Source organism: Paramisgurnus dabryanus, chromosome 5 (genome assembly GCF_030506205.2).
Source record: "Paramisgurnus dabryanus chromosome 5, PD_genome_1.1, whole genome shotgun sequence".
NCBI classification, from domain to species: Eukaryota; Metazoa; Chordata; class Actinopteri; order Cypriniformes; family Cobitidae; genus Paramisgurnus; species Paramisgurnus dabryanus.
Window position 1 is genome coordinate 38,741,950 of NC_133341.1, and position 20,514 is coordinate 38,762,463.

At 37.9% G+C, this 20,514-nt stretch overlaps 1 protein-coding gene across 1 annotated transcript in view; it reads left to right on the forward strand.

The window, feature by feature from the left end:
* Positions 1-20,514, forward strand: part of LOC135774117 (astrotactin-2-like) — a 387,641-nt gene that overhangs the window by 248,818 nt on the left and 118,309 nt on the right. Inside the window, exon 11 of the mRNA XM_065284005.2 lies at positions 11,947-12,097. Coding sequence (XP_065140077.1) covers positions 11,947-12,097 — 151 coding nt within the window. The remainder of the gene's footprint in view (positions 1-11,946; positions 12,098-20,514) is intronic.

Here is a 20,514-nt window from a genome sequence, read left to right on the forward strand (position 1 = left end):
AAATTTAGGTTTGTGAAAGTTTAATAAATAAGCTTTCCATTGTTGTATGTTTTGTTTGGCCCATTCACATGAAATGTGTATAAATATCGTACAATACATATGCCAAATTCCAAATTTGCGTGCATATGATACGCCAGTCCTTTTCGTTCACTTATACGGCACATCTTTTCGTGTCATTTTATTTATTCGTTTCTTATTTTCTTTCAGCTTTTTTAGCATTGTCACTTGGGTTTGGGGTTAGAGCAAGTTTTTGTATCAAAAAATGACATCCTAACCCAAACCCCAATTCTAACCCCAACTCTAAGTGACCATGGTTTAAAAGTAGACAAAACATGAAGAAACCTATATTATATGACACCTTAAAGCAAATCCCAAATCTAACCCCAAACCCAAGCAACAATTGTTTAAAAAAATGAAAAAAAGAGAGACTAATAAATAAAACGATACGAAAAAAGCGGCATACATGGAAAGGACTGGCATATCATATGCACGAAAAATTTGAATTTAGCCTATGTATTACACGATATTCACACTGCATGCTATTTATATGCATTTCATGAGAATGGGTTAGGTTTTGGACAATATTTTGCTAAGATATTTAAAATTCTGTAATCTGAGGTTGCAAATAACATAAATATAAAAAAATCACCTTTTAAGTTGTACAAATAAAGTCCTTACCAACATATACATGTTTTACTAATGCTAAATCATTTGTGATATACACTGAAAAATGATTCATTGAATTTAATCAATTTTTTTAAGGTAAGTGGTTGCAATCAATATATTTAAGCTACATTAAACAAAAGTTTTATATTTTATTTTACTTTACTAATCTTTTTTGTTTAAATGTAGCTTAAATAAATTGATTGCAACCACTTACCTTAAATAAATTGATTAAATTCAATGAATCATTTTGTTCAGTGTATTTACGGTAGGAAATGTACAAAATATCTTCATGAGACATGATCTTTACTTAACATCCTAATCATTTTTTACATATATATATTTTTTTTTAAATTTGACCCATGCAATGTATTGTTGGCTATTGCTACAAATATATCTTGCGACTTATAACAAGTTTTGTGGTTCAGGGTTACATTTGTAAACCTGATTGAGTAGTTCATTGAAATCAGTAGACTCATCGACTCATGGATATGATCATGCATTTCGAGCAAACTCAGTTGATTTCTGTTGAATTTAACAGTGCAGCATTGCAGTTTGGTGAATGATGATGTCTGTGACATGAAAAACCGACAGAATATTACTGATGATGAACCAGCAAATCTCAGGCGAGTAAATGAGCTCTTGTCCCATTAAAGAGTAAATGCAGCAGACTCAGAGCTAACTATCCTCCTGTACACAGATACACTGAACAGAATACATCATGATTAGTGATGCACACTGAGCAGAGATGCTTACTGAGCACTTTTCTACCGAACACGAGACCATTAGTCATGTGCCGACAAGGAGAACCGCTCGAACTGTAGCGGGGTTGTTTTTTCCCACATTTACCCAATATAACCTACAGTACAGTATATGCTATTTGTAATGTTATGCCATATGTAAAAAATATTTAAATAAATGTATAACATAAGGCCGCTTTAGCATCACCTTGCACACAATTCAAAGACTGAAGTCAGGACACAGTGTTCCTGTAGCTCACTTTTAGGCATTTAGAAGATGCTTTTATCCATAGATTAGGAAACCAATATATCTATGTCAAGTATTTTTGGAAGAGATGGGTTTTTAATAGTTTTTTTTTAATGTGGACTGGATTCCAATAAGGTCATTCCATCAGCAGGGAGAAGTGAAGGAAAATGAGCGAGAACGTGATTTAGTGAAGCACTGAGTTAACAGCACACAGGTTGTGGGTTCGATTCCCAGTAAACACACACACCAACACAGTCTCACACCCATGGCGTCAATATTTGACGACACTTGACCATGCGTCAATATGTTGACGCGGAGGGTATACCTTTCGCGTCACTTTTTGACGAACTGGGGACTTCAATACTATCAGGTACGCGAAATTAAACAGTTGTCAACTGACATTGGGGTTAGGGATAGGTTTGGGTAGGGATGTCATTATGTAAATCTAACCCTAAACCGACGCGAAAATGGTAGAAAATGGTAAGAAAATAGGAAAGAGAATTTCGCGTACCTGATAGTATTGAAGTCCCCAGTTCGTCAAAAAGTGACGCGAAAGGTATACCCTCCGCGTCAACATATTGACGCATGGTCAAGTGTCGTCAAATATTGACGCCATGGGGTGAGACTGTGTTCACACACACACCTACTGATTTAATGTATAGCTTGAGTCGTTTTGAATAAATTGGTCTCTCAAATGCATGACTGTAAATGATTCAGAGCGTCACGGCAGAGATTGAGTCAAACGGTTTATTCGCATGAGATGGAAATTCATTTGCTGGCCACAAAGGTCAAGCAGGTGTCTGTCTGTATTCCAGAAGATAAGATGGAAGTTAGCAGTTAATGAAAGCGAAAGTGAAACGATCTGCGTGTGAATTCAGAATATAGTTAGACGTCAGAGCTCCATTCAGTTGAATATTATTTCCAGACGATAATATTGTCTAGCATATCAGCGTCGTCTCTTTCACTGTCAGTCATTCTAGTGTGCTTTAGAAATGCTCTGGCAAAGCTTGTAATGTGATGAACATCTGAAAACCTTCTCAAGGGAACGCTCGCAGCTTTGTTATGACAGCTATGATGTCCACAGTTTTTGCCAGACGTTTTATATCTCTATCCTAATGTATCAGAATATTACTTCTGCTGGATGATAATAACAAATAATCCAAGCATCATTTATATATATTTTTAAAAAGAGTAAGCACATATCACATGTATATTTTTATATGTTTAACTGTTTAAAGAAAGCAATTATTAATATTTTGCTGTGGTATTTGAATAGATATTATTGGTGTCAACTTATGTTATGTTGACAGTCACAGTTTTAATTCAGATTGTGTGAGAGATATGAAAGGAACAGTGAGGAGACTGGAACTCACCAGGACACTTTTCATCTCAATGGAGAATAATCATTACTCCTTCATTACAATTACAAGATTCCCTCTGAACAGTGTTTAAACTTAAATGAGTCATAATGGAGGAGGAAGAGAAGAGAAAATGCTGCTTGAATTATATTTCAGCTTCAACCTTATGCAGATCTGGGGTTGCCATCTTCAGCAAAGAAAAAGACTCTTTCGAATTATTTTAAGATGAAATTATGATCTTCTATCTGCCTTATTTTTGACGTAAGCTTCTTTATGCAAGACTTTCAGTGAGCCACTAAAGCTAATGGTAGTCGTATTGTCAGGAACACGAGTGTGCCATTTTGACTGGCTTGTTAATGTTTATTATGAAATAAAGGAAGACTGGCTTCATTTGTGCGGATAGGGGTTGTCATAATAGCTGGTACAAACACAGTAAGTTTCTGCCAAACAAACTATAATCCATGCACAAGAACTAAATGTGTATCTGGCGCACGTGCACCCATGATCTGTATTCACACATCCATCCAGTAAAAACGTTCATAGAAACTGCCAGTGAACAATAAATACTAATAAAAAATTCAAAAACAACTAATATTTCACGATACTGATAAAAATATGCTGATTTATTCTGCTACAATATATTATTACCAAAATGTGAATATAGTACAAAATATATATGACATAAACTGATTTTAGTTAATTTTTATAATAGTTTTTAAAGTGTTTGCACGTACTTTTGTTATGTTTTTAATGATGAAGCAAATAATTTTAAAATAAGAAAATAATTTAATAAGCTGATGTCTCCATCTAGTGCGTTAGAAGCCATGTAGTAATATTAAATATAAAACTAAATATAAAACGAAAACAAGTCTGAATAAATGTAATTGTTTACCATGTTTATTATGGTTTATTCAAATAATTTACAATGTGTTGAATGAGAAAGATACTGCTGTCTGACCACGTCATATGCTTGATGTCGCCATACAAAACAAATGAATTAAAAATTGACGTTTAAAAAACCTCACACTAGGGGGATAGTTGTGACATTAAAAAAAAACACAACATTAAAAACACAACCTCTTGGTCTATTATATGTACAAACACTCGACTGAGGTACTGGTATGTGTCTATGCTTTTATTATTGCGCATTGAAGACCCGTCACCCCTGAGCAACAACACAAAATGATTGAATATATCTTAATATGATATATCAGGCCACTTTTTAATTTCATTTCATCCTCACACCGGGTTATACATGGCAGGTGTAGTAAATATTAACCATAACTGCTAAATCATGTTTTATGCATGCTTCCACCACACTGTTTTCTACCAGCTGCTATTGAAATGGACGTCTCGCACAAAAAAACATACGTCTCCATCAATTACTACTGCGTTCGAAAATAAGGTGGATAGATTGTCATACTTTGTTGGTTTTGTAAATAATAAATTAATTTTAATGTATCACTTTTGAGAACATTACACTGTGCCATCACAGTGTCCAGTGGAGTTTTAATATCCATCAAAATGGTATAAATAAAACACAGTTCTGATATTTACCTTTAAAAGAAATGATAGCACAATAATATAAATGAGTTACAGTTTTTTCCTCCCAGTATTGGAAAGTTATTTTATACTTTGGGCATTCTAGAATGTACAGTAAATGATAATATGCCCTTTAAGGTGTGTATTTATAAAGTATGATGAAATGAGAAGAGCGATAATTTTTTTCTTAATTAAACGAGCAACCACTCACATTTTCAACTGCATTATAATAAAATATTTTTGCTTCACTTTTTTACACTCTTTATAGACATGTAGTGTATTTAAGAACATAACACTTTATTCCGATAGTCCACTTTAGACATATTACTAATTATAAGTAACTTGGCAACTGCTTATCAACTACCAGTCTTTAGAGAATTAGTAGACTGTCTGCTTAATTTCTACTAACACTTTATTGTGATGATATCTCAACTGACATTCAACTGTCTATAAGTATCTTTGCAGGTGCATGTCAACTTATTCCACTAACCCAAACCTCTTCCCTAACCCTAATACACTAATGACAGTTGCAAATGATTGAAAGTTAGCTTACATGTAGTTGCAAAGTTATTTATAGTTAGTAGAATGTCTAAAGTGGACTATCAAAATAAAGTGTAACACATTAGCATTCTCCATTTTTAAAATCGCAGGATTATAACTAAGAAGTAAAAGGCTTAGACCCCCTAAAATGTTATTATTCTTTATCTTGAGATCCATTGATCAAAACATCAGTATGTACAAAAGCAGGGTTTCCCGCAGCACTTTTCAGTTCGGTCGGCCCACCTAAGCTGGGATACCCTACCACCTTAACAAGGTCGTCCCAAAAAAAAAAAAATTTGCTGCACAAAAGGCCGTCAAGTGCATCTCGGAGAACAGCGTGGACCGTGGACGCACTTCACACTGCGAGCGGGCACGCGCCACATGGCCGAAATGAGAGAAAGACATGGTCCGTCAATGTCTGGAGGATAACTAGCCTGTTGGTAAAACATTTAATTCATTAATAATCTAGTATGTGTTCATTTTCTGTCATAGTTTCTTCAAAATTGAGTTTTATTTGAGTGTTTTAAATAAAAATATTTTTATCATGATGCCCCTTTGATTGCCACGCCCCCAGCCCGCCCACCTGCACAACCTTACCACCTTAACTAACAAATTTTCTGCAGGAAACCCTGAAAAGCCTTCTAAGGCTTGGACCCCCTCAAAAATGAGATGGTTCATCTCAAGGGGTTATCCTTGGAAAAAAAAAATGGCTGCAACCAACATTTATTTTTATAATTGATTACTAGGGCGATTATTTTTTGATAAATTTGTTGACGAATTTCATACAGAATTATTATTGATTTTATCTATTAGTTTTTACATCCCTAGAAATTAAGTCATTTGACATCCAAATACATGGTTTAGGATGTGTTAATTCGTATATATTTTTAACATTATTAAACTATTTTGTGAAATGCTTTTTAACACATGATGTGTCATTTTAACACATTATGGGCCAGATTTATTAATAGCTTGTGCCAGCGCATTTTGGCATTAAATAATGACTGTGTGTTGTAGTTATTTTTGCGACTAACCTTATTGCATATGCATTTCTAGGAGTTTCCCTTTCGGACACAACATTTATGGGAGATTATTTAAATGATTCACACAATGTGATTTACTGATGTTAACACATGTGATATAACTGGTATTTATGCCATTATTTAACGTTGAGCATATTATAATTTTGCTCTTGAAATGACTGCAATTGTTGCTGATAGGAGAGGCGTCACAGAGATCAGTGAGCGCATGCTACAAGGCAGAGGATTTTTTGACACGTAACAGATTATTTCGAATGTCAGAGTAACAAATTATTCAAAAATATTGTTTGCCAAGCCATGTTATTTATTATTTGCTGGAGGAAATAAAAGAGGTTTCTTGTAATCCTTCATTTTTATTATCCAGTTTTTTTTCAGTGCACTATTAAAAAATGCAGCATGAATTTTAAAACAACGTGGTTGTGCAAGTCAATTCCACAAACTATTTTAAGTTTTGATCTATGAATAGATGACATACCTTATATAAACCAGTTGAAGTTTTGTAAGCCGTTATGCCTGTGTTATTTATGCCTGTGCTGTTTTGAAATGTTAAGTGTTGTACTTATATTTTAGAATAGTTTGTGTAATAGTTGCAATGTTAGGATCAAGTTAAATTATATCCATAATATCAGGAGCCCTCTAAATGTTTTTGTTTTAATTGAAACTAAAAGTTCATACATTACTGAAATTGATATTTCAGACCTTTCATGGCTATATGGCAAAATAAGGGTCAGGAAATTCTGTGTTCACATTAGCTCAGTCTGTGCCCCTCATCAACCTCATTCACCCAACTCACCCTGTGGAAATGCCACCATCATGTTAAATAAATGCCTGACAAATCTACTTTATAAATACTGTGATCGCAATAACAGTTAAGAAGAATACTTCCCTTTATCAACCCTTACAACAATGTTTAAGAGAATCAATAATATGACCTGTGTGTAATATAATAGTTCAGTTTGAGGTATGATGTATACGTTTGTGATGTTTGAGAAATCCTGGGCCTTCTACAGTGTTTGATGTTCTTATCAGATCAGAAGGTTATACAGTACCACTTTGTACGTTGTTTGTAATGATGCCTTCAGGTACCGTGACTTACTGACAGCAGAAGACATGAGGATGGAAACATGAAAGGATTTACACATGATGAAGAACAGATCCTGTAATGTCCAGTTCTGAGATTAGTTGTTTCACTCTCGGACAGGTCTAGTGAAATGAGGACTGATGATTTGGAGTCTTGTCAGACAGAGTTTCTGTGACGGATAACAAGTCGACCTCTGTGGAATGGCCATTTTTGAAACCTCATTGCTTGTCATAGAGTTCATGTTCTGGGGTGAAACAGCAGAGATTAAAACAAAACTCAAAAGGGTTTTTTGACAGGAACGATGTGAGAGAGAAATAATACTATACTGTTTTTTAACACATTAAACTACAGACTTTATGTGGGCAGAGAATCAATTGAATCATATCGCATGGTCCATATTGGTCAGAAACATGAAAGATGTTCACTCAATGTCCCTCAAAACCCAAAGATCTGCTACTCTGTGTTTTGTGTAATAGTTAGTGTTGTAGTACTCAAAACCGGTCTTGGTCTCAAGAACATTTTTTTTTTATTATCTTGTCTTGGCCCCTCAAAGTATTGTCTTGTCTTGGTCTCCGTCCCTCAAAGTCTTGGTCTTGTCTTGGTCATCGTCCCTCAAAGTCTTGTCTTGGTCTCTGTCCCTCAAAATCTTGGTCTTGTCTTGGTCTCGGCCCCTCAAAGCCTCAGTCTTGTCTTGGTCTCCGTCCCTCAAAGTCTTGGTCTTGTCTTGGTCTCGGCCCCTCAAAGTCTTGGTCTTGTCTTGGTCTGGGCCCCTCAAAGTCTTGGTCTTGTCTTGGTCTCGGCCCCTCAAAGTCTTGATCTTGGCCCCTCAAAGTCTTGGTCTTGTCTTGGTTTCCTTCCCTCAAAGTCCTGGTCTTGTCTTGGTCTCAGCCCCTCAAAGTCTTGGTCTTGGCCCCTCAAACTCTTGGTCTTGTCTTGGTTTCCTTCCCTCAAAGTCTTGGTCTTGTCTTGGTTTCCTTCCCTCAAAGTCTTGGTCTTGGTCTCGGCCCCCCAATGAATTTGTCGTGGCTTGGTCTCCTTCCCTCAAAGTCTTGGTTTTGGTCTAGGCCCCCCAATGTATTTGTCTTGTCTTGGTTTCGGCCCCTCAAAGTCTTGGTCTTGTCTTAGTCTCCATCCCTCAAAGCTTTGGTCTTGTCTTGGTTCCTTCCCTTAAAGTCTTGGTCTTGTTCTCGGCCCCGCAATGTATTTGTCTTGTCTTGGTCTCGGCCCCTCAAAGTCTTGGTCTTGTCTTGGTCTCGGCCCCTCAAAGTCTTGGTCTTTTCTTGGTCTCCGCCTGTCAAAGTCTTGGTCTTGTCTTGGTCTCTCTCTACCTCAAAGTCTTAGTCATGTCTTGTTCTCCGCCCCTCAAAGTCTTGGTGTTGTCTTGGCTTCCTTCCCTCAAAGTCTTGGTCTTGTCTTGGTCTCTCTCCCTCAAAGTCTTGGTCTTGTCTTGGTTTCCTTCCCTTAAAGTCTTGGTCTTGTTCTCGGCCCCCCAATGTATTTGTCTTGTCTTGGTCTCGGCCCCTCAAAGTCTTGGTCTTGTCTTGGTCTCGGCCCCTCAAAGTCTTGGTCTCTTCTTGGTCTCTGCCTGTCAAAGTCTTGGTCTTGTCTTGGTCTCTCTCTACCTCACAATCTTAGTCATGTCTTGTTCTCCACCCCTCAAAGTCTTGGTCTTTTCTTGGTCTCTCTCTACCTCACAATCTTAGTCATGTCTTGTTCTCCGCCCCTCAAAGTCTTGGTGTTGTCTTGGCTTCCTTCCCTCAAAGTCTTGGTCTTGTCTTGGTATTGGGCCCTCAAATCCTTGGTCTTGTCTTGGTCTCAGACCCTCAAAGTCTTGGTATTGTCTTAGTCTCTGTCCCTCAAAGTATTGGTTTTGTCTCTGTCCCTCAAAATCTTGGTCTTGTCATGGTCTCGATTTAGTTGTTCTCAACAGCAACACTGGTAATGGTCAATGAATGCTTTCAATACTCATCCAATGAAGTTTTTATACAGTGTGTTCCCATTCTTCTTTCTCGTTTTAGTTTTCTCATCTGTGTTGGGTGGGTGATGTATTGCTTTTGTGATTTGTATTGATTCCTTTTTTCTTTGACTTTTTACATCTTGATATTTTTCTCTATTAAGTGATTTAAACTGTACAGTACAGTGTCAATACAATTTTGTTAAGCCTGTCATAGCTTAGCCACAATGAAGGTGTGCATTTCAAAACCTGAATAAAGTGAAACAAAGTCATTTAAGCTATGAATCCAGCAGAAACTTAGCACTGACAGAGATCACAACCCGGCCTGTCTTCAACTCATTACATGTTTCCTTTCATTTCAATAAAGTTCAGGGTTTTTTAACTTCTTGACTCTTAGCAGTGCAGTGATTTAATGTTGTGGTTTCAAGCTGGTGTCACATCAGCCGGGCGTTCCTGAACTTTGACTCGTGTTTCGGGAGGGGCTGCGACCGAACCCCAGCCAGCATCAATAATTCAGACTTCACATTAATTACAAAATCACTCCGCGGTGCGCCGAGCGCAGTACAGCGAAGTCATCCATCAAGCCTTTCAGCCATCTCACATAAAGCTCACATTCCTCCTGGGGTTCAGACTGTGGAAAAAAAACCCTTTCTTTCATTTCCACAGGTCTCCCGGCAGGTGTTTGCTTGCGTGTGTGTTGTTGTGTTTGTGTATTGTTGTGTGCATTACAACACAATCTTAAAGGTTACAATGTTGCCATGCTCACCAGCTGTCATTGAGGAATTCAATTAAGACATCACAGCACCGGGCACACCAGATCAAAGCCAAATGATGAAAATTGTCAATAGTGGCACGGTTATGAAATGCCACGGCAATATCGTCCTCCTATGAATCAAAAGACGAATGGTTTTCATCTCGGTACCAGCGGGAGCGACCTCTGATTGAATCAGCAGAATTTCAAAGGAATTATCCCGATAATATTATTTCACCTTTTTCATCCTCATTCCTATGCAGGTTGCAATCTTAAAATTGTATAAATCCTTCTGTCACAGCTTACAACAGTAAAAATATAAACGGTGGATGTAAAATTGTATCATTTCTGTCAGGCGATCTGCTGATTTGTGGGTGAATTTCTTGGAAACATTTCAGTTTGCATTTATTCCCAAAACTGGTAAGCTAACTGAAATGCTTCCTATGATGATGATGATGATGATGAGTTTGTTTGCTGTAAATCTGCAGAGCTCATTTTGATGCTATGTAATATGAGCAGGCAGACTGTGGGCTGTGTTTCAGCTCTTGTCATGGGAAATCATGTTCACTCTTGTTAGGAGAAGTTTTGGCCATGTGAGGACGACTTATAATCACCTGGGTGACTGTAACGCCTGTGGACGTCCACCTGCTCTACACACACACACACACACACACACACACACACACACACACACACACACACACACACACACACACACACACACACACACACACACACACACACACATATGAACTCATCAACTGCAAACCAAATCTGGCTAGCACTGTGTTGTATAAGAAATATCTGAGATATTGTCAAGGACAGATTATGACTTTAAATTGCCCTGGGCACGGACGTCTCAAAGGCCCCCAGCACCAACAACAATTACGCCACAAAAGCACATGTAAAATGCACACAATATTCACTTTCAAGCCGAAAATAGCATTTTCTGTATGTATTGCACCAGTTTTGAACATCTAAACGCTGCTGACCTTTCCAAATCATTTTACAGGAGACCATTTCTTACATTATTTACATTTGGCATTTAGCAGTCCATGCATTACAAAGCACACAGTTCCACCAAAGCATTTAAACAGCTAACACACAAAGTACCAGTTACTGTACACAATTTATTCCTCATTTTTTTGTCATTATTTTCTTTACCATAACCTTACCAATTCACAGCGTCGCCGCTATGATCACATAACATTGCAAGAAAACCAAGAACGTTTTAGATATTCGTACTGTTTTGGTAATTTCATAACTTAGGCTACTGGCCCTTTATGAAAATTAACCATGGTTTTACTACAGTTATAACCAAAAAAACATGGCTACTGTAGTAAAAACCATGGTTAATTTTCATCAGTGGCAAGTGGGACAATTGTGACATTTTAACCATCGCCTAAAAAGGTTAAAAACACAAATTCTTGCAACAACACAAAATGATTGAAAATATCTTGATGTGAGGTGTCAGGCCACTTCTTCATCCCCACATAACAGGTTATACATGCCAGGTGTATTAAATATTTACCATAACTGTTTTAACCATGTTTCATGCGCTGTTTTCCACTGAATGGCAATTGAAAGGGAAGTCTCACACAAAAAGGGAAATACGTCACATCACTTACTTCCACGTTTGAAAATAAGGTGGATAGGCTCGTGCCATAAACCATCCCTTGATATTGTATGATGTTGAAATGAAGTGTGTTTAGATGATTTGCTGCATGATATCGTGATTTAAATTTGGCATTGGATTTATTCAGTCAGACTTGTTATCCAAGCGTTTGCGTTTAAATCGGATTGATTCGAGGACATGTTGTAATTCACATCTATCTGAATATACCTGAATTGAATCTTTGCTAAAAACTGCATTACTTACATAATGGATGAATGCTGACTGAGTTTGATCGGCTTAAATGAAGTTCACAGTGTTCTTGAAACAGGTCATGAACAAGGGCATGATGGTGGTAAAACAAAAATGATCTTGCTAAAAGACGTTATGATAATCGTGTTTCTCTGTCTGTCTGTAGGGAAGAGGCCATCATGTCTACATACTTTGAGACGGTGGACGATCTGTTGGCATCATTCGGACCGGCGAGGGATTGTTCCAAAGACAACGGCGGATGTCGGAAGAACTTCAAGTGCGTCACGGACCGACGGATGGACTCCACCGGCTGCATGGTGAGTTGCCTCGGTGTGATTTGTGATTGACAGCGGTCCGAGTATTTTAATGTGTTGCTAAGTGGCCCGTCACGGAGAGCGGCGTTTATGAGGAGAGTCGATCCCGGCAGATTTATCTCATTACAGGCAGATACGTTTGTCTGTGTTACACATGCAGATTAAAGGGAAGCAGATGAGAAGGAAACGCGGTTAATAGGTTTTGGGGGTGAAACTGATGAGCTCACGGCTCGGTGTTGATGGATTAATCAATCACATGTGGAGCTTTCATCACTTACAACACTGTGTCATATTAGAAATGAAAGCCTGATGCTGATTTAGCAATCTGATCATGTTGTGCTTTAGAGGAGGAGTTTGTCTAAAAACATTATTTTTCAGATGGACAAGAGGAGTGTTCAGAAATGACCAAAAGCTTGAATTTATATACACTCACATAAAGGATTATTAGGAACACCATACTAATACTGTGTTTGACCCCCTTTCGCCTTCACAACTGCTTTAATTCTATGTTGGGGTCTTCTGCTGTTGTAGTCCATCCGCCTCAAGGTTGTGCGTGTTGTGGCTTCACAAATGCTTTGCTGCATACCTCGGTTGTAACAAGTGGTTATTTCAGTCAAAGTTGCTCTTCTATCAGCTTGAATCGAACCATTCTCCTCTGACTTCTAGCATCAACAAGGCATTTTCACCCACAGGACTGCCACATACTGGATGTTTTTCCCTTTTCACACCATTCTTTGTAAACCCTAGAAATGGTTGTGCATGAAAATCCCAGTAACTGAGCAGATTGTGAAATCCTCAGACCGGCACGTCTGGCAGCAACAACCATGCCACGCTCAAAAGATTGTCTTGACCAGGACCACACCCCTAAATGCAGTAAAGCAACTGCCATGTGATTGGTTGATTAGATAATTGCATTAATGAGAAATTGAACAGGTGTTCCTAATAATCCTTTAGATGAGTGTACATATATTTACTTAATCGTTTTTAATGATGGTGCTTCATCATCTTTTGGTGAGATTAGAACGACACTGGGGCGTAAATGATGCAAAATTGACATTTTTACTTTTTGAGATTATTAATGATGCATGGTTGCATTTAATGCATTGCGGTTGAGACAAATGCATGGTGTCCTGAAGCACAAATACAATGTTTATAGACTGATAATGGGAGATTATTACTATAAAAGCAGATTATGAAATATTTGCATGTTGCCAAATAATTGCTATTTGGTTATATGCAAAAAAATTGCTAAACTGTCACAATAAAGCATCATGTTAACTGTCTGCTGTGCACACACCTTTGCTTTCTTTGAAATAAAACAGATGTCCAAATGGCTGAATGTGCACCAACTCCAAAGCTTTCTGTTCATTTGTGGTGTTTATTATGCGTGACAGGGAAAATTCATACCTGATATTTATCACAAATGTTTTAGTGCAATTGTAAATTTAAATCACATGGCTGAGAAGAATAAATTGAGGGGTTTTAATGCTCAGTATGATGGATTTGGAATCTAGGTAGTCATTATAGCATTGTGAAATGACAAGAGTAAAGGCGCTGACATCACCTGTGCACCTGCCAGCTATCGGCAGAAGTCGTTCTTATGAAAACAGAGCATGCGTTTAAACAATCAGTCCGGCACTTTCAGGACATTTTCAGCCATCGCTGCTTAATCCCTTTAAGTGTACACTTCACCTCTATTACTGAGAGTGTGGAGAAATGGCAGAGGAAGGTAAAGCTTTTAAAGTTAGCTGTGCTGAAGAGCAGACGGTGCAGAAGGACTCGTGACCTCGACCCGACTCGTGAGATTCAGAACTGAATCCACTTCAGGCAGTAACCAGGACACCTTCACCGTCTCAGGTGTCAGCTTGGGAACAGAGAGATGTACTTAGACAAGCTGGATGGGACTGGAGTTAGGTTATTACTGCTAAGATTTAACACTTGAAGGGCATGTATTATGCCCATTTTTACAAGATGTAATATTAGTCTCAGGTGTGCTCAGAATGTGTCTGTGTAGTTTCAGCTAAAGATACCCCACAGATCAGATCCAAAATGCACTTTTTGGGTCAAAAAAAGGAACTGTCTTCATGTCTGTACCTTTGAAATGCAAATGAGCTACAGCTCCGCACACCAATGACATGAGAGAATAAATCATGCAAAGTTTTTACTAGATTATTAATGATGCATGGTTGCATTTAATGCATTCCGGTTGAGACCAATGCATGGTGTCCTGAAGCACAAATACAATGTTAGAAGACTGTAAATGGGAGATTATTACAATAAAATCAGATTATGAAACATTCGCATGTTGCCAAATAATTGCTATTTGGTTATATGCAAAGAAAATTGTTAAACTGTCATAATAAAGCATCATGTTTTACTGTTTTTATTCTGCGGTGCACATGGCTTTTTTAAAGGTACAGCGGAAGATTTTACCGAATTTGACCTGTCAAGTAGAAACTTCGCGACTGAGGCATCAGTGGGAAGCCCAACCTGTGCTTTTAGCGCATGCCAGTGTGTGAAGTATTCTCCCAAAAACACTTGTCATGCAATTCGTAGACATTTTTTCTCCTGCGAACCTCAGACATTTTGAAAAAAAAACACTGTGAGAACGTGAGCTTCAATGAATGGCTGAGGCTGTAGCCCACCATAAACACCTGAAAGTGCGCATGTGCCGAAAGCGAACCTAGGGACGAGCACGTACGATGGCCTTACGTCAACGTATAATCAGAATTATTGACAACTGGGATGACCAATAGTCTTGATGATCCACCCGGAAAAAGAAAATCTTCTGCTATACCTTTAAGTGAGCGTTTTTGGTTAAAAATAGATCTGATTCATGTGAATACAGTCTGAGACAATGGCCGCATTAGTGCTACAGTGTGCTAACAGACACATTTGGGTAAAATTAACCAGTCAGTCAGTGGCCGTGGGCGGGGCTTTTTCAGTGTGACATCACATTAAAAAGAGAATCAAAGTGGCTGCTTTGGTTTAATGGGGATTAAAAAGAAGGAGAGAGTAGATTTTTTTAATTGTAGGTTGGTTGTGTCCACACACTGCCAGCACACATTTATGTCCAAACACCTTGTTAAAGTGGATTTTGCATAATATGGGTCCTTTAATGTATCATGCAGAAGATGTCATGTAAAATCCATTTGACCAAACTTTTCTTTTTTAAAGTTATTTAGGATGATCATGTGTGGCAGAGTTAAATGTTATGAGCGTTGTGATTATAACAGCAGTATGTTGGTTTAATGTGAGATTAGTTTATTACAGTAAGATCTCTGTGAGATTATTTAATTGAAGCTTTAACAATGTGCAAGTTGTCCTGCATAACAGTTTGACCCTCAAACATGTCACACAACTGCAATGCTTGTTAAAAGAAAGAGAGGATTAAAACAATACAAAAATAAATAGCATTTGTTTTCTCTATTATAAAAGTTGATCCTCTTCAATTGTTTAAGTTTTACTGTTTGTTTTTGGTTCATCTATAAACAGCACAAATTTACAGTCATGCATGTGGCAGGCAATGTTATCCAAAGTTACATACACTGTTTTGTCAGTATCGTGTTACCCAGGGATCAGACTCGTGTCATTTGTGTTGCTAATGCAGCTACCGACAAAGCTTCAAGATGATATATAGAGTATATAATATACGGTAAATATATGTAGTCTATGATAAATGAATATAAGCTGCATAAATGAGAATAAATGTGATGAAATGGTTGTCGATGATCTGCGGGTCTCCATATGTATTTTTAGCATGATCTTCTGCTAAAGCTCACAGGATTATGTGAAATGTCACTTAGAGAGAATGGCACTTTCACAGTGAATTAGTGAGCAAATGTCAGGTTTAGTGCTATTATTCACTAAAGTATAGTTTTATATACTGCTCGTAGAATGGGAGTAAATTCATTCCTTTAAAAAATGATGAAATAATTACTTTATAATAATTACTGTATATGCACTTGATTACATAAACATTGTAATCAAGTACACATAATGTGTTCTTCAGAATAAATGATCATTACCTTTTCATTAAGGTAGAGTAGATATTACTAAAATAAATGAATTTGAATGTTGTTGTTTGAGATGCTAAAATTTTCTAGCATTCCACATGTTTCCATGGGAAGTTTATGTTGGAAAGGTTAAATTAAATGGGCCCTATTTTAATAGTTTGAAGCGCACGACACAGGTGGATACCAAAGGTTTTATGCCCCGCAGCTGGCGTATGTTTTCAATAGAAGCATGGCGTTTTTCTTAAAAGCAAGCAGCTAGCAGTTTTTTTTTCACGATCAGCACCGAAAATTGAAAACTACAGTATTCAACTTTGGGTGAATGTCACTTCTCACACGGACGTCCAATCACAGTGGAGAAGGGGCGTGGCAAATATCAAAACAATCAACCAGCGCAGCGTTCAACGACTGATAAACAAAGCAGAAGTATCACAGCAACCAAAGCGCTCAGACTAAATAACGCTGCCAGTTGGCCTCCGCCGGGTGTTTTCAGACGTTTAAAAAAGCTTTGGTGTGTCCGAATCTACTTTTGCTAGTTTAACAATGGCAAACGGTCGCCATGCCAGGCACATGGTCCAGAAGGGTCGTATATATAATTCTGTTAATGAGTAACGGGTGTGTTTTGGGCGTAACATGCAGAAAAAATCAGGAAAGGTTCCTCACCCTTTTCTTTTAAAAGCCAGTTGCACTTGAGCCATGGCGGATTCGCTCTTTACATGGAGGAATTTGTGCGAGCAAAGATACATGCAATGACTATTCTTATGATATTAATATTTTTATATTGTAATGTTTTCATTTTTAATATTTGGCATGTTCGTGTTCTGTTTGTGTGTGTAATAATCAATGTGTACACGCATGTGCACCAATCCATATTACTAATACGCATTTTAAATTAACAAAACACTGCGCCATTGACTTTAAACCTGGGACCTCACTTATAAAATGCTGCGTAGAAACCATGCTACGTTTGATCTTACGATCATTTATCAAAAATGCGTACGTGTGATTCATAAACCGAACGTACACGCAGAAAACGCACATACTCATTTATTTTATATGTGAAATCTAGAATTCACAAATGATTGAACTTGTGCACAGCTGAGCAGTTTCAGATCTCCGCCTTTAACCTCCTAAGACCCAAGCTTTGGTCTGTCTTATTTTCAGATTTCTTCCAGCTATTTTGGGGTTAGGAAGAACCAATAAATAAAATAACCACTTTTTTACATGAAGCAGTGTAATTGTCCATGTGGACACACCAGGTCTTTTGGAGATTAAATGATGCATAATTAATGTCATAGACATAAAAAAGTGCTTGTCAATGTTTAAGTCCTTTTCAAACAGCAATAATGGCGTATATTTCCAAAAACCTGCAGCAATCAGACAAGCAAAAGCGCATATGTCAGTGATGCGCGAGTCAATGTATAAACATCCCGCACCCGACCGACGTTTTCAACTAACCCGCCTGCAACTCGGACTGCAAAAAAATTCAAAATAAGTATTTTACCCAACATGCTCAATGGCCAATTTTTTTAAAAGTAGTAATTGTTTAAAATATTTCATTGGCATCTTGATTTCAAATGACCTGACTGACCGCAACCCAAATATCATGAAAAATATTTTCGAATGACTCGTAACTGCGGGTAACCGCGGGTAACCACTGGTAACCGCAGGCACCCGCTCATTTCGGATCAATCCGTGCATTACTGGCGTACGTCTGCTCAGACACTGATGTGGCGCGAAGCACCTTTCCAAGACTGTTTTTATAAATATGGACTTTGCGGTGGATTTTTTCGTACATACAATTTACGATCAAATATGTTCACACCTTGTTTTCAGACCAGCAAGCCCATGGGCGAACAAATGGGCGCAAGTGAAAATAATAACTGTGTCGGGCTGAAACTAGCAAAAAACACTTGTGTTGTGCCGGGCGTTGCATTGCTCAGGTTGTATGATAAGGCCTAATGTGTTTTTGGTGAGAGATAAGTCACATAAAGCTGATAGTGTGATGCCATGTGGAGAAATCACTGCCTTTGCAATGTCTCAAACTGGGGGGCCCTAGTTTCATAAAATGAAATAAAACTACTCTCATATTATCATAAAGTCAATATAACAACACAGCCAATCAAGATTTACAGGACGTAAAAAAGCATAAAAATATAGAAAAGCAATACAGTATGTATAATAGCTCTTTAGTTCTGTATCATAGATAATGATGATCATCCAGCGGTCAAATCTCAGATAAGAGCAGAAGGTCGACTCAATACCTACAGGCAATTTATGTCAGGGTTATTTCTCTGTATGTGAAGCTACTGGCTACGCTTTCCCATTTTTTTTAACAACTACAAACTGCACCGACAACATAATTTGAATGTTGAAATGCATTTTTTATTTTTCAGCGAGAAGCTCTCCATATGAAATATACATGAAGAACAACTAATAAGATTGTGTGTGAGTGTATTTGGTGCTGAGCTGTGAGGGCAGAGCTGCTGCCAGTGGGTGATCTTATTAAAACGTTCGGTCGGGAAAAAACGCCCTCTCGCTACCCGCCGACAATTTCTCCTTCTGATTCACTTTATTGCCTTTTTTTTTCACTGACCGCACGGATGAAAAACAGCCTTTACAACGTCTGTAGAGTTTTGAAGGACTTCAAAGCGCATACGAGAGCTTTGTGGAGGAGGAAAGCGTCCTCTTCATCCCATCGTGTTCAATTTTCTCACCTCACTGAACCAGAGTCTCTTACCTCACCAACTTCACTTAGTCTACACAACTCAAATTCAGATAAAGGATTGGTGAGACCGCGGTAGGGCTGAATGATTATGAAGGAAGAGTTTCAGTAAATTTTGCTTGTTTATGAAGTTGTTTATTGTTTTGAGATTATTCATCACCACTCATTTGCCTCAATGAGGTTCCAAATAATATTAAATGTTATAATATTTAAGGTTTTTTGTCTGTTTATGCATGTCATTTTTCTATGTATGACGGATGGAGCCAGAGGCGAGATATTCATATATTCTCTTTATTTTATACCTTGAGGCTATTATTAATGTTAAAACATCACTTTTTTTAAGCAATACGAAGACAATTTATTCAGTCGCATCTTTTAGTTCCGTATGTCTCCTCTGTTTTTGTATTTTTGTGATGGCATGTCTCCTTTCATGCGCTGCTTCTGTATTGCAAATGAAACAGCTTGGATGTCCGTCATTTAAATTTCCTCCCTGGAGTTCAAGCCAGGTGTATCCAGACCGTTACACTGTGCCGATGGCTCCCTCCTGTGTCATTAACATAGAGAGAGAGAGAGAGAGAGAGAGAGAGAAGATCTCTCCGAATCTTTGAAGGGCTAAAAACATGAGGACGCTGCAGTGATATGAGGTGACTGAAGGATGATTTATGAACAGACGAGCAGTGCACGCAGAAAAGAAGAGATAAGAGATACAGACGAAAACGCTTTTTCACAAGGATTAAATGTTGTGAATTTCTGCAGAATTTTGTAGGTCTGTCATGAAGCACTGGGACTGTGTGGACATCTTCGGGGGGCAGAGGGAAAATTTGGAGGGGCAATGCCCCCCTAGCCCCCCGTAGACCCGGCCTTGCCGCCTAGTGGCACGATGTCAGGAAACACAAGTCAGATTAAACGCAGAACCTGGTGGATAATAGCGGTATTGCGGAAAGACGGAAAATCTCGTCATTGGCGGGGAAGCGTTTTCTCTTAATTGACCAGATATCTCGTCAATGGCGGTGAAAGAGTTAAAATATATAAACATGCAATATATCAAATGAAAAAACAGACCCTCTGCTTTCACACGAACAAAAAAAAAAACCTTTCATCCTATCTTCATTAGTTTTTCTTTATTACCTCTCAAATATGGGTAGGTTTCTTCAAAAACACCAAATTATGAGCAAAAAGCAGAGATAATTGCATTTTTTGTAAAGGACTTTTGAGAGAGATCTGATTCAGAGCGATCCTCATAACTTACACGAGCATACAGCTGTTTGCCCTAGGGCGATAATTTCGGGTTTTGTAAGTTGTGGAAGAGCGCCACCTGGTTGATAATAGTGGTATTGTGGAAAGCCATAAATACTCGTCATTGGCAGGGAAACGTTTTCTCTTAATTCACGAGTTAACTTGTCAATGGTGGGAGAAGAGTTAAGGATACTTTTATTTACTATTCGTTTACGTTCTATTAATTTTACTTAATTCATATTTAGCGTGTTGATGTCTGATGTAAAATATGTGTCTGTTTTTCATCAATGGATGGTTTGTTATTTGCACAATATTTGTGTTTTTGATATCTTTCTCATTCATTGTTTTTTTTTCATTTATGGTCGCCCTCTTTCACGTCTTCATAATACTGTTAACAAGGCAGAAATGTTTAAGGAATGACATTCAATGAGAGACACACATTCAGT